Below are 13335 nucleotides of genomic sequence, written 5' to 3'. Positions count from 1 at the left end.
GGTGAGGTCAGTTTATGTAATATGTGCCTAGATGACGTGGCAAAAGGTGCATGTGGTGATCGATGATGATGATGATTGAGCAGCAGAGATGGTGGAGATTGAAACATTTCCGCGACGCAGCTGCCTCGGACGCGACCACCGGACGTGATTCCGGCCTTCCGCCCATCCTTTGGATCGACCATTTGTCTCACAGCGAATCACGCTAGATGACTAGTCGATAGCCAGAATGTCATCGAGCAGCGTCAAGAAACGGCCTTCCGCAGAGACGGACGATCGGAATCCGAAACGGGCGAAGCATGCCGAGACAGGGGCTGGGGATGATGGTGCTAGTGCTAGTGCTAGTGCCGGTGCTGGTGGTGAGCCGGATCTGCTCAAGGGCGTAGAGAAGCTCTATTCGGTAGGTGCAATAGCCATCCCGGGGAGGGGGAGATGTCTGACGGTTCTGTCTGCAGCAAGTGGTGATTCAGGCGGCGTTGATATTCCGGTATATGGACTACTCGCGAAGAATGTCAGTGCATCCAGACTGAGGTTCCAGACTGAGGCTGACTGCAGCACAGAGGACTGAAGAATGCAAAAGTGCCCGTCCAGCTCCAGCAGCAGCTGGAACTTTCGTGGCGGGCGTACGAGAGTCTGCGCACCCAAGTCCACTGGGACGATGTACGTCGCCGTTGTCCGGCCCTGCCCCTGCGCTAACACGGTATACAAAGTCCAAAGGCGACCGCCCAAGGGCCCTTTCTTCGACTCCCCCGCTTCCCCTCCCCAGGTCGGTCACACTCGCGACCTCCATACCCACCCCCGCCATCCCCGCTCTCCCGCCCAAGTCTTCCTCCCCGGCCTCCGCCGCCGCCGCTTCTTCTCTGCAGGCATCAAAGATATCCGCCCAGGCACCTCTCCCGATCCCGCCCCATCTTGGCGATGCCGCCCGCCTCCACAACGGGCACGAAAAGGCGCATGGACCGCAGCCGCAAACGCATGCCCAAATGGGCGGATTTTCGTCCCCAATCCCTTTGGGCGCTGCTTCCAGCCTCGCGTTTGACGGCCAGGCGTTACAAGAGGCGCCCGGTGCTCCGCCGCCCGCGTTACCGGGAACAGCTGCGTCTTCTATCGCCATCCCTGCAGATGGGTCGGCGGTGGCCGCGGGTGCAGGCACAGAAACAGGAGCAGGAGCAGTCGACTTTTCGTCTCTCGGATTCAACGAGCTGAATCAGCTGATCAGTGGCGACCCAACACCATTCGGGATTCATCTCGATGGCACATCTAATACTTCTGCCCAAATCAACAATCAGAGTCAGCCTCAGCAGGGACAGGGGCTGGGGCTGGGCTTGGGCTTGGGACAAGTGCAGGGGCAAGCCCAAGAAAAGGCGCAGGGACAAGAAGGATCAGCAGAAAAGCGTGCAGAGGTCATTGACCTTACCCTTGACGACGAGGCTACCGATATTTCAAAACTCCAATCGCAATCACAACTTGCCACCCAAACCCAAACCCAGACGCAAACCCAGACTCAAAATCAAAATCAAAATCAAACTGAACCAGAACCATCTTCCCTCGCAGACGACGTCCTCGCTTCACTCGGGTTTTCCACCGACCTCAATCTTACGATCAACCAGGACCAGTCTCCTTCTCTTCCGGCGTTTGCAAACTCGGAGGCTCAAAATGCAGCAGGTGCGGGTAAAGGCGCGGGGACACTAGACTTTGGTCTGAATACGGAACATGATTTCTCTGCTTTGGCCGGCTTGTTCCAGGGGGGCAGTGGTACTGGCGGGGCCGGGGTGGGAGCCGGGATGGGGATGGGATTGGGACTGGGGGAAGGAGATTCTAATCCGGCGTCGAATGCTGCGACAGCAGGAGCCGAGGACACTCGACCTGTTACCGACCCCGGCACGGGGACTGACACTGGTACTAATACTAATAACAACGCCAAACCCAACGTCAACGCCGGCGCAACGACCGGACCAGGGCAGCCAACAAAACAAGAAACCTTGGAAGAATTATTTGCAGCGGCAGATGATATCATCTCCACTATGCGGCCGGAAGATGACATCCCCAAACCCGAATCCGAATCCGCACCCGGAACGACAGCGACACAAGCTGAGTCCCAAGCTAAACCACAAGTCAAGCCTCAGACCCAGTTGTCAAACAAGAACCAAAATCAAATCCAAAATCAGAATCAGAATCGAAATGAAAATCTGAATAAAAACAACAGCCAAACCCCAACATCCGCATCCACATCCACGTCTGCATCCATCCCCATATCCGACCCTGCGCAAAACTTTATGCTCGGCAACGTTGGCAACATTGGCGGGATGGATAGTATGGGTAACCTCTCGAATAACCTAGGGGGGATGGACAACCTCGGTGGGATCGGGAATAATATGGATAGCCTGGGCGGTGGCGGTGGGTTGGATAACCTCGATCTGAATCTCGGTTCCATGGGAGGGATGAGCGGGATGGATAACTTTGCAGGGATGGGAGGGATGGACAGTAACGGTTTCGGGGATCTGGGAGGGATCGATATGAATGATTTCAATTTCGGTGATGCTGGAGGAGATGGGAATGGTGGGGGAGCGATTGGTACAGAAGAGTTTGATAGGTTGATGGCAGAGTTTGGATAAGAATGGAGTTTTAGATAGGTTTCAGTTGGCGGCTTTTTTTTCTAGTAGTTTTGTCTTGGTTTTGGTCGAGCTTGTTGCTTCTTTGGTCTGTTGCTGCGAAAGTGGGGTTTCTCTTTACTATGCCTTTACTGTATCATTTACTTATCCGATGTTATTCCTTTTTTGTACTGCTGGTGAAATCCCATAACATATAAACACAACGATGCTACACTATCTTCTGATATCCTTTTTAACATTTCCTCCTCCTTTCTGCATTCCGTGTCCAGTACGTACCAAGATCCACTGATTCCACAGGTACATCATCCCAACCACGACCGCCTACTAATCAGTACTAATCAAGTAATAGATCATCTCGTTCCGATGCTTGGCTGCATCAACGGTGCGTCTTCCTTATCTACCGCATCCCACGCTGGCACACTTGGATCATCTTCCTCTTTACACTCATACTTGGCTTTTGGATCGCGTTTGCATATCCCGCATTTCCTCTCCAACACAATCTTACCCACTCCAAACTCGGCCACATGCGTCTGCGCTCGATGTATATTATACAACATCGCACCTGTTTCTATCCTCGGATCGTTAGAGACCAGGAGGATGAATGTATTTTTCGAGAGCGGTTCGAGGACGACGGTGCAGGCGTCAAACTTGGCTTGAAACCCTTGGTATCGTTCGTGATTACGTCTGTGTGTCCGCACCATCGATGGTTAGCTGGTCGGAAAGACAAAAAAGGACAAAATTCTGTGTAAGGGAGGAGAGGAGAGAAGACATACTGGCAGACTTTCCTAAAACCTTTTATGATCTCCGAGATCTTCTCAAACCTCTGTCTATCCAAATCCTTTCCTCCCGCTTTCGCTTCCACAGCGTCCAAATCGGACGGATCGCAATCTAGCGGTGAACCGGATTTAGCAATGACCAAAAATGTTTCTGCTTCAAACATGACTGCCTCCACGCATAAACAGAGGTCTCGGAGGTAGGTGAGGTGGGAGGTTATGAGGGAGATGTTTGGGATGAGTGTGTGAATAATTGATGACCAAGCCTGAAAAGATGAATGTCAGCAAGACAGCCTCATTGAAACAGAGCCTGTGAGATGAAGCACCTTGTACAGCGACTCATCCCAGATACTTGTCGGGAAACACGTAATCTCCCTCCCTCGCTCTTCCACCTCCTTTTCAACCTTTTCATTCACCCTCATCAACTCTTCCTTTCTCTCATTATATCTCTTCCTCTTTGGATCCTCCTTATCTATCAGATCCATCTTGTTTATCAAACACCACACCCCAGCATCTGGCGAGTTCTCGCGCAGGGCGAGGAGGATTTCCTCGAAATACGTAATATCGGATTCCCATTCGGAAGTGGTATTATCAAATACGTAGATGAGGACGGCGACGTTTGAGAAGATGGTATCTTTTTGGGAAGAGAGGTAGTTATCTACAAAGGCGGATTGACCACCACAGTCCCACAGATTCTAAAGTGATCGGAAGTCAGCCCATGTTTCTGTCTGCCTTTGTCTCTCTGCGTGCATTCCGTAAAATCAGATGAAACGTACCAGTACGAGACCACCGAGGAAGCGAACAGCAGATTGTTCGACATCGATGGTAGCTCCTAACCTTCGAGTATCTTTTGCACTAAAGTTTGAGCTAAATCAGTGAGTAGTCAGCGTTGGCCTTTAGAGTCAATAGCCAAACTCTTTACAAGATGACTGATCGCATGGATGTCTTTCCGGACCCTACATAATGTTTAGCATTTATTTTATCCCATCAGTTTGCTGATTATTCACCTGATTTGCCCATCAAGAGCACCTGCAAGAGTGTCAATAGTGGACGACGATCATGCGGACCGAGCTGACCTTTTTCCTTGCAGCATGGGGCATGTTGATCTGTTTCTTTATGTCTTTATCTTCAACGTTGCTGCTCTTGTACGCAGTTGGTGAGTTGCCGATGATGTGGTGGGCACAAGAACGCGAGATTTAATAGAACAACCGTACAACAAAACCGGATTATTTGCGAAGATAAAGCGTAGTGATTGGTCCCGTGTTGTTACGTCATAACTAACCTCTTCACAGCTTCTTGGCCTACTCATGTACAAATCCTTTCAAGTCTATATCGAAGCGATTATTACAATAGAAAAAGTATGCCCACAGGAAGTCACTGACCGTATAACACTCGCAAACAAGCGCTAAGGACCATTCACTACTACAACACATGCCATCGAGCAATCAGAGGAGGAGGGCTTGGCTCCTTCTCGCAGCCAGCATATCCATCCATGTCATCCTCCTGAATACCACTCGCCGAATCGGTGGACGCACATTACCAAGGAACGCCCCACTGTTGAAACGTTTTGTAGAAGGAGGTATATCTTCTGATGATGATGTGAGTGTACTCTCAACTCGCTAACTCGAGATCTTTCGCATTACTCACACAACTGCACCAGTCAATCCTCGACTTCCCTTACCTTGACTGGTACAACGCACTTCCACTCACCTACAGACCCATATTCATTCTATTCCTCCTTTTCATCCTCGCCTTTCTCTTTTCCTTTATTGGAATATCAGCCGCCGACTTTTTCTGTCCCAACTTATCCACAGTGGCGGCATATCTGGGGCTAAACGAGAGCACAGCCGGAGTCACCTTTCTAGCTTTCGGTAATGGAAGCCCAGATGTGTTCAGTACATTCTCTGCCATGAGTAGCGGGACACTGGGACTGGCCGTTGGGGAGCTCATTGGAGCTGCTAGTTTCAGTACGTTATACATTTCGATTCCAATGCTTCCTCCACGTGTTCCACGGTTACTCGATCCACGCCGCTAACATGATACCTGAAAATAGTTGTATCCATAGTCGTCGGCTCCATCGCCTTCATCCGCCCTTTCCATGTCCCTAAAAATGCGTTTCGAAGGGACGTCATATTCTTCACCATCGCCGTCTTGATGCTCATCGTCGCCCTCCATGATGGCCATCTCACATTTGCCGAGTCAGGCTCAATGGTAGGCCTATACGTGGTCTACGTTGGAGTTGTCGTCTCCGAAAGTTGGTGGATGAGGCGGATAAGGAGACGGCACGGGCTTAAACACAAGTTATCATCAAACTCCATCTCTCAACTAATCAAACCAGTGGTCGTGAACGGCCGTCTTAGTCCCCGACCGCCTTCGCCCATGGAACACCCTTCGCCTGTCCCTATCCACGCCGCCGATCAGGAACAAGCTATCCTCCTTACTCCTGAGAGCGAAACACCTACTCGACGACGGAGATCATGCTCTCATTCCAACCTCATTCCCCACCATTATTACAGCGAGCCTTTGGATCTCCCTACACCACGAGCGAACATGTCTCTCTTGGGTGCCGTCGAATTCCGGGACGTTGTCAATTCATTAAGACGAGAAGGCTCAACTCAGTCAAGTACGAGGTCAAATAGTCCTGGTGGTACACCTACACCAGGCGGTGGTAGAGAGAGGCCGGATTATTTTGGACCTGTAGGCCATAGCCATAGACGATCGATCTCTCAAGGACATGCGTTCCAGCCGCAAACCATAGGGATGGAGAGAAGAACAAGCTCCATGGGAAGAAGAAGGTCATCCACTCACTCTGTCGATATTATAGATCGAGACCGCAGACGGACCATCTCTGCCCCCTCTCCTATCCCCGCATCACCTCGTTCCTCAGAAGGGGATGACCAAATAAAGACACCGACTCCTGTAGGGTTAGGTATAAGCTCTTCCGAGCTGAACCCTTGGTCAGACCAAACCGGTCACCCGCCTACTCCTTTAACTGGTTTTACCACCCCTTCGGAACAAACGTCTCCCTCAAACTCAAAACCCAGCTTAGCCAAGTTGATCATCCCTCATAACAGTTTCTCCCACACACGCTCATCACACAAACCACCTGTCCCTGCCATATCCATCATCGACCCTTCTGGACATACCTCCTCCCCACCTTTACTCCTTACTCCTTCCTTATCCTCCGCCACCTCGAGACGCCAAAAGATTCACAAAAACATCAAAATCGCTCTTCGTATTCTTTTCCCTTCCCTTCAATCTTTCCGCCACAAATCGGTACTCGGCATGATTCTCGCCACCATGTCCGTCCCCGCCATTTTGGCGCTGACGTTGACTTTACCTGTGGTGGATGATGGGAATGAGATGGAGCAAGGTGGGGTGAGGCTTGAAGACGGGGATGAATATGGAGGTGGGGACGATGGAGATTTAAGCGGTGACTATTTGGATGATGGATATGACCGAGATGACGATACCGATGAAGACCATGAAACGTATGGACATGGGGAAGGGGAAGAGTATGATTATGATCAAGGCGAAGAAGAAGCGGACCGATTACTCAACCCTCAGATAGGTGAAGAACTCCATCATCTCGTAGACCACGGTTTTTCCCCGCTTCATTCTCCCCTAGGGAGGATTTACCACGCTGCTAAGAGTCGGATGAACCAGCATGTGGAATATGGAGACGAGGACGAAGGGAATTTAGGGTCAGGAGGCTTGAGCCCGGCGAGGAACGAAGAGGAGGATGGCTATGAAGAGGAAGAAGACTTTTTTGCAAGGGAAGAAGGAAAAGAGATTGATGACGAATGCGAGGAAGCGTGTGAACAGGCAATGGAATTCAACAAGTATCTCGTCGCGACACAATGTGTCTTGGGTCCTGCTTTTTGCTGTTTCATCATGTTCAGTACGTTTATCCATCTCGGTTCCGTGCCCTCACCCCTCCATTTATAAAGAAATGCTGCCGCTGATATACCACCAAAGACAATCAAACCTACTTCAAATGGGTCATGCTTGGATCCTCCATCGCCGGTCTGATCGTCGCCATCCCCGTCCTCTTGTTTGGCAAAGACGGGACAGCTCAACCATGGCGTTTGGTGAGATGTTTTGCAGGGTTTATCTGCAGTATGATGTGGATTGCTGCAATTGCGGATGAGGTGGTTGATGTCCTGAGTGTAAGTTTCTTTTCTTTTCTTCGGCATTCTTTGAGAGCTTTTATGAACGCAAGTTGTGGGTTGCTGACCTGTAATGTGAAGACGTTGGGAGAGATTCTGGGATTGAGCGACGCAATTATTGGCCTCACCAGTAAGTTCCCACTCTGATTAGTTCTTTTTAACATCCAAAGTATACTAATGAGATTTTTTTAAAGTCTTTGCTGTGGGGAATTCTCTCGCCGACTTAGTAGCCAACGTCACTGTGGCACAGTTTGCCCCAGCGATGGCCTATGCAGCCTGTTTTGGTGGCCCGTAAGTCTTTTCCCACCCTGAGCCATTTTGAGACCTCGTCAACTGACTTACCATCGACTTGATAAGTATGCTTAACCTCCTTCTCGGTGTCGGTGGTTCAGGTACCTACCACCTCCTCTTTTCCTCCCCGCATTCACCCATCATTGTCGATTTTTCACCGACATTATGGGTTTCAGCCACTGGCCTCATCCTCATGCTTGTGGCTACCGCCATATTTGTGCCTCTCAACGGATACCTGATCGATAGGCGTTGGGCGGTATGTCTCATAGCAGGTTACATCATCCTGATGACGGTGAACGTGGGCGTAGAGCTCAAGACTGGGAGAGATTAATCGACTTTTGATGATTGTACACGCCACGAATGATCAGAGTCTTGTTGTAAGATACGATTGGTTATCGAGCATATGTGGTTTGATATACATGGGATGTTCTATATCACTGCATGAATTTGTGTGGTTTTGAGATGATTGAATTGGGTCTACAAAAAGTATATATGTACAATGCTGGTTGACATGAGGTCATGACGTCGTTCTCTCGTGATGCCTTGCGTCCTTACACCACCTCTTCCCTCGGCTCCTCCCAAGACTCGGATGATGGCGGATCATAAAGGAGGCATTGCCGTGGGCATAATCTTCACTCCAAAGCCAGGTGTCCCCATACCGCCAGACTGACTAGGAGGATTCCAAGCATCAGTCCCAGATTCCAATGTCTCCCCCATTTCATAATCCTCCCCACCGTATCTCTCCTGTTTGGTCGTATCTTCCACTTGCACCCTCACCCCCCCTTCGTCCAAGATGATCTCCTTCCCGTCATCTGCCTTGCTCCCACTGTTCAGCTCCAGCGTTTCCAGTGCACGCTGCAAGTCCTCAGGGAGGATGGTACGGTTAGGGGCTTCTTCCGCTGCAGGTTCCCAGCCTTCAGGCGGAGAACCTGGCGGGGAGATGAGAAAGTTGTGTGGAAGAGGAGGTGGTGCAAGGTGCGTGGTGGCTGGGTCGGGGTTGAGGGTTGTCGGTGGAAGGTAATATAATCGAAGGACCAGCCTGTTCATGTCTGTAAGCTTACTGCATCACAGAGCTCTTAGATAGGTCCACATACTCGATGTCTTTCAGCTTTCCTTCGTTGTCGATCTTTTCCTCGCCACCCACAGGAACGTCCAATTTCAACCAGTCACCTTGTCTTTTCGCATTTTCAGCCTCTTCTTCGCTCTCGAATACTACTATGGCCCTTCCGAACCCCCTTACGGGAGCCCAGTGAGCTATTCTCCCGAAATGTTCATAGTGTGCGCGCAACAAATCGAGGACTGGAGGTGCAAACAAGGTAGGGTGAGGAAGAAGGAGGGCGAGTGTGTTGGTGGGCTCGTGCTGGATAGGCTGGCCGTTGGGTCTTTGCGGTGGGCTTATGGTCATTTTTTCCAGATCCTTATTAATGTGACAATTGAAGAGATGTTGTTGGGGATATGGAGAGAATTGTAGAAGAGATGGAGATGGCAAAGCAGGGGGAGGATGCGATGAAGCGGCGTTGTGCGGTGGAGGGTGGAGGCAGCCGACGGGGAGATGATGACGAGAGCGCACGCACGCAGCGATAACGAGCAAGACTCAGGGTTCTTCGGAGGACAGCAACAAATGGCTGTATATGATAGTAGCAAGGATGGCGACCTTTCAGATGCTAGAATTAAACAACAGATAAAGATATGGCAGAAATCTGGGTGCGTAGCGACAGAAGAGCAAATGGATTTTGTAGCGGGAGTGATAGAGTACGTTAAGATATTGGAGAGGGTGCAATCAAAATCGAATGGGGTAAGTAACCATATCCTTGGTCATTGCATCTTTTTGGACTTGCTTGCTCCCGTCCACTGATGACATAACCAAGGCCGCCCACGATATCAGAACGGCAGTTCCGCGGTCGTATCATATCTAACAACCCTTTTGTGTCCTTGGTTGACCGGTTCTTGTGATTCACCCTGTCTTCTTCCCCGGCATGAACCTGTGCCGCTGCCCACATGAAGGGTGTACATCGCGTGTCAATCGAAAAGGATGGAAGCCTTTCCGTCAAGTTTATGGAGTGATGAACAACAAAAGGACAATTAGTCCTCAGTATATCTGTGATTTTCACAAAGCAGTTTTCCCGACTACTGACAGCTACTGGTCAAACCAAATGCCATGGCAGCAAGGTGGGCAAAACAACACAGCTTACGGGAGCGCAAGTGGAATGATGAAATCTGATTTGAATACAGGGAAGCTTCCTCATTTCACCTCCAAGGCTGCTCTCACAACACGAGAATTATATGACATGATTGTGGAGTTCCGAACTACATGCCATTTTGGCCAACTGGAAGAAGGACTAAAGCGTGAGCCATTATCTCGAGTTACTCCTTGAGATGTGGGCCTTATCAAGCATTATACAGAACTGCACATGTTATAAACCTTCGAAAAGAGGGGGAGTACTACAAAGCTGCCGCCAGAGAACGTCATCTTAACTCAGCGCCTACCAAATAATATCCTTCATCTCTGGCGCGGGCTTCTCGAGCTGTATCGCAGATCGCTGGAAATTCCCCACCTCTTGGACGGGGTACTGCAAATGAATGCGTCGGTAACGATGACGAAAATGAGCCCAACAGTGTTGAAGACAAGATCAACCCGTCTATGTCTGCTCAGTTGATTAGAGCGGCGTATGAAGACTTCATCACGCGGCAGAGGAAGGGGGAGAACATGACCTATAGCTTGACCTATAGTCGCGTTTTGGCTGGTAAGGACAATTTGTCTCCATACGCACAACGCTAGCTGGCTAATATTATTCCGGTGACCTCAGGCAAGATTCTAGCACTGGATGCAACGGTCACAGTAGCTAACAAGGCATCTGCGCATAGTTCGAAGAGCTCAACGTCTGGGGTTAAAAATGTCGCCAATCCATTTGGCGGTGGTCTTCTTACAGGTGTCAATGAAGACAAAGAACTTATATTACGGCTAAATTTCCACTCTATAAATTGTCTCAAAGCTAAACTTTTGACAGGAGTTTTTGATCTCGAATGCATCATTTGAAATGCAGGTGCCGGTATCCGAATATGCTATGCGATGTGAGAAACTTGGTATTGACTTCGCCAATGAAGGTGAAATTATTGCCATATTTCATCACTCAGTGAGACAATAGCTGTCAAGGGTTGTATGTTGTTTGTGTCTTGGGCGTTTTATTATGCGACGATGCTGCTTTGTTGTACCGAAGTAAACTTTGTTGTACTGAATAGAAGATCCTTTTAGATCAAGTGCCAAAATGGTATACGATCAAACTTCCTGGCAGAGTAATTTCACACATGCATAGTTGAGTAAATACGTGTGAATCAACTCACTTGATGATTTACTCGGCTCCCGCTCAACCCTACAACACAAATTCCAGCACGCGTAACGCATAACGTGGCGCAGCTGGAATCACGCTATCAGAATAAAGCGATGAATCGACGATCGATGTAGGGGTAGCGTAGATTAGAGGAAGGAGAATGTTTCTGCGGTCATGTACTGAACACAACAGGCATACGGGTAAACTCACTATGTGAAAGAAGACTCGAGATCTCATATTATTTGAAGCATGCCACATGCTTCAGACGCTTTCGGTCGAGGGGCAAGCTTTTGTTCGGGAGTATATTTGATAGAACTGTTGAATGAAGATGGCGGACTATTTGTGACTCGCAATGCGGATTGAAAGGATGTAGTGATAGTAATCTGGGTGATTAGGTCCACCATCCTAAGCAAGTACGATGAATAGCCGCTGGAGCTGCAAAAGAAGAGAAAGAAGATGGACAGCCCTGGTCTCTATGTATGCAATGTAGTGGTGAGAAGTAACATGCACAAGTCAACCATATCTGCACTTCATCCTGACACCTTCTGTGGCACACCTTCGTGATACAGCAGGGCTACAGCAAGATCCTGTCTTCTCTTCTCTAGCTCTCCCTCAGTAGAGCGTCGTATTATGTAGACCAAGCATACGGGAACCAATGGGAGGCTGATTTTGAACTACCCTGTAGACTGGCTTGGCGATTATGACAACGGGAGCTATACAAACAGGTCGATCTTCCGCTGTCGGCAAGATCAGTGTCGCGACGGAGGTCATCCTGAAAGAGTTTGCCGAGCAGGGCTATCCCATCCACACGGGTGTTGCCGGGAACGTTTCTGCTGAGATGGGTACCGGACCTTCTAGGTTTGGTCACCCACATTTGAAGGGAAATTGTGAAAATGAGCTGTTGTGCTAGGAAGGAGTAATCTTTTGAACGAACGAAGCGAATGAAGCGAACGAAGCGAACGAAGGTGATGACGGAACAGCGATTCGCATGCTTCGAAAGTCGCGTCTCGCATTGATTATGTAATTTAATCAATCAAAAGTCAAAACTACAAGTTAAAGATCGGCACAAGTCAAAAGACGGCAATAAAATAATTAAAGGGTTTCAAATATCACCACATACAAAGTTAACGAAATTTGATTCCGTCTGAGAACTAATAATAATTAAAAGTTGCGGCGTACGTGGATTTTATATTTGAAGCAGGCTAATTTTATATTTGAAACAGGCTATACCTATAATTTTAGCTAATTCCCTATACAAACATTAATTAAGAGTTAAAACCAAGGCCGATCTTAGCTCTAATCAGGTCTTAACTTTTATATTTGAAACGGGCTATTAATAGCTAATTCTCCATACAAACATTAATTAAAAGTTACAACTAAGACCGATCTTAGCTCTAATCAGGTCGTAACTTTTATATTTGAAACGGGCTATTAATAGCTAATTCTCCATACAAACATTAATTAAAAGTTAAAACTAAGACCGATCTTAGCTCTAATCAGGTCTTAACTTTTATATTTGAAAACGGGCTGTAGCCAAGGGGAGAAATCTCCAGAGCACCGGCCCACATACGACCAGTTTACCCCATGGCGACAAACAGCCGTATAGTCCTCGGCCCAACCAGAACTCAACAAATTTGTCTATGCATCCGTACATCCCAACATGGCCAGTAGACTTGAAGCCTGTCAGGTCTTAACTTTTATATTTGAAACGGGCTGTGGCCAAGGGGGGGAACTCTCCAGAGCACTGGCCCCACATACGACCAGTTTACCCGATGGCGACAAACAGCCGTATATTCCTCGGCCCAACCAGAACTGAAACAATTTGTCTATGCATCCATACATCCCAACATGGCCAGTATGCCTGCCAGCACGGCACTAATCATCGTAGACGTTCAAAACGACTTTTTGCCGCCCACGGGGTCTTTGGCAGTGCCAAACGGGAGAGAGGTTTTGCCCGTAATAACTGGACTGCTCGACCGGAAATGGGACTGGGCAGTGGTTGTAGTGAGCCAGGTAGGTATTCTTCCCCCTCTAATGGGGTGCAGGGTGCTTACAGAGTTGCATAATGACAGGACTATCATCCAAAGGGTCATATATCGTTTGCTTCGGCTCACCCACCCAATCAGGCATATACTCAGTTGCCATTGGTCAACGCCCACGGAGA

General features: G+C 48.9%; 6 protein-coding genes across 6 annotated transcripts in view; 4 read left to right on the top strand and 2 right to left on the bottom strand.

The window, feature by feature from the left end:
- Positions 1-25: 25 nt before the first annotated feature.
- CNA07820 (hypothetical protein) lies at positions 26-2818 on the top strand. The gene is made up of 4 exons (XM_024656398.1): positions 26-397; positions 453-508; positions 558-657; positions 708-2818. Exons 1-4 carry the CDS (start codon positions 227-229, stop codon positions 2610-2612), a joined length of 2232 nt encoding a protein of 743 aa, XP_024512041.1. The 5' UTR covers positions 26-226; the 3' UTR covers positions 2613-2818.
- CNA07810 (conserved hypothetical protein) lies at positions 2777-4566 on the bottom strand. The gene is made up of 7 exons (XM_567128.2): positions 4459-4566; positions 4390-4411; positions 4305-4338; positions 4159-4249; positions 3709-4077; positions 3383-3648; positions 2777-3293 (listed from the first exon to the last, which is right to left on the bottom strand). The coding sequence occupies exons 1-7, from the start codon at positions 4480-4482 to the stop codon at positions 2960-2962; spliced, it is 1140 nt and encodes a 379-aa protein (XP_567128.1). The 5' UTR covers positions 4483-4566; the 3' UTR covers positions 2777-2959.
- Positions 4567-4730: 164 nt separating this feature from the next.
- On the top strand, positions 4731-8294 carry CNA07800 (hypothetical protein). The gene is made up of 7 exons (XM_567127.2): positions 4731-4981; positions 5043-5349; positions 5436-7283; positions 7361-7551; positions 7633-7681; positions 7746-7842; positions 7909-8294. Exons 1-7 carry the CDS (start codon positions 4814-4816, stop codon positions 8171-8173), a joined length of 2925 nt encoding a protein of 974 aa, XP_567127.1. The 5' UTR covers positions 4731-4813; the 3' UTR covers positions 8174-8294.
- On the bottom strand, positions 8251-9299 carry CNA07790 (calcineurin-binding protein - related). The gene is made up of 2 exons (XM_567126.2): positions 8937-9299; positions 8251-8881 (listed from the first exon to the last, which is right to left on the bottom strand). Exons 1-2 carry the CDS (start codon positions 9245-9247, stop codon positions 8443-8445), a joined length of 750 nt encoding a protein of 249 aa, XP_567126.1. The 5' UTR covers positions 9248-9299; the 3' UTR covers positions 8251-8442.
- A 194-nt stretch (positions 9300-9493) lies between these two features.
- On the top strand, positions 9494-11130 carry CNA07785 (hypothetical protein). The gene is made up of 5 exons (XM_024656117.1): positions 9494-9637; positions 9711-10011; positions 10075-10188; positions 10246-10586; positions 10650-11130. The coding sequence occupies exons 4-5, from the start codon at positions 10484-10486 to the stop codon at positions 10877-10879; spliced, it is 333 nt and encodes a 110-aa protein (XP_024514189.1). The 5' UTR covers positions 9494-9637; positions 9711-10011; positions 10075-10188; positions 10246-10483; the 3' UTR covers positions 10880-11130.
- A 1588-nt stretch (positions 11131-12718) lies between these two features.
- The window catches only part of CNA07780 (nicotinamidase, putative), a 1326-nt gene continuing 709 nt past the window's right edge, over positions 12719-13335 (top strand). Inside the window, exons 1-2 of the mRNA XM_024656397.1 lie at positions 12719-13184; positions 13244-13335. The exon at positions 13244-13335 is cut by the window's right edge and continues 118 nt beyond it. Coding sequence (XP_024512040.1) covers positions 13020-13184; positions 13244-13335 — 257 coding nt within the window. The 5' untranslated portion in view covers positions 12719-13019. The remainder of the gene's footprint in view (positions 13185-13243) is intronic.

This window comes from Cryptococcus neoformans, chromosome 1 (genome assembly GCF_000091045.1).
Source record: "Cryptococcus neoformans var. neoformans JEC21 chromosome 1, complete sequence".
Taxonomy (NCBI): domain Eukaryota; kingdom Fungi; phylum Basidiomycota; class Tremellomycetes; order Tremellales; family Cryptococcaceae; genus Cryptococcus; species Cryptococcus deneoformans.
This window is presented reverse-complemented; position numbering and strand designations above follow the sequence as displayed.

Excerpts from the sequence above, each read along its gene's own strand:
- CNA07820 (XM_024656398.1), top strand. The coding sequence starts at position 227 with ATGTCATCGAGCAGCGTCAAGAAACGGCCTTCCGCAGAGACGGACGAT. Across the intron at positions 398-452 it reads GCGTAGAGAAGCTCTATTCG|CAAGTGGTGATTCAGGCGGC; the intron begins GTAGGTGCAATA and ends TTCTGTCTGCAG. Across the intron at positions 658-707 it reads CCCAAGTCCACTGGGACGAT|TCCAAAGGCGACCGCCCAAG; the intron begins GTACGTCGCCGT and ends CGGTATACAAAG.
- CNA07810 (XM_567128.2), bottom strand. The coding sequence starts at position 4,482 with ATGCCCCATGCTGCAAGGAAAAAG. Across the intron at positions 4,339-4,389 it reads GCTCTTGATGGGCAAATCAG|GGTCCGGAAAGACATCCATG; the intron begins GTGAATAATCAG and ends AACATTATGTAG. Across the intron at positions 4,250-4,304 it reads TCCATGCGATCAGTCATCTT|CTCAAACTTTAGTGCAAAAG; the intron begins GTAAAGAGTTTG and ends TCACTGATTTAG.
- CNA07790 (XM_567126.2), bottom strand. The coding sequence starts at position 9,247 with ATGACCATAAGCCCACCGCAAAGACCCAACGGCCAGCCTATCCAGCAC. Across the intron at positions 8,882-8,936 it reads GGAAAGCTGAAAGACATCGA|GCTGGTCCTTCGATTATATT; the intron begins GTATGTGGACCT and ends AGACATGAACAG.
- CNA07800 (XM_567127.2), top strand. The coding sequence starts at position 4,814 with ATGCCATCGAGCAATCAGAGGAGGAGGGCTTGGCTCCTTCTCGCAGCC. Across the intron at positions 7,284-7,360 it reads TTGCTGTTTCATCATGTTCA|ACAATCAAACCTACTTCAAA; the intron begins GTACGTTTATCC and ends ATACCACCAAAG. Across the intron at positions 7,552-7,632 it reads AGGTGGTTGATGTCCTGAGT|ACGTTGGGAGAGATTCTGGG; the intron begins GTAAGTTTCTTT and ends TGTAATGTGAAG.
- CNA07785 (XM_024656117.1), top strand. The coding sequence starts at position 10,484 with ATGTCTGCTCAGTTGATTAGAGCGGCGTATGAAGACTTCATCACGCGG. Across the intron at positions 10,587-10,649 it reads CTATAGTCGCGTTTTGGCTG|GCAAGATTCTAGCACTGGAT; the intron begins GTAAGGACAATT and ends CGGTGACCTCAG.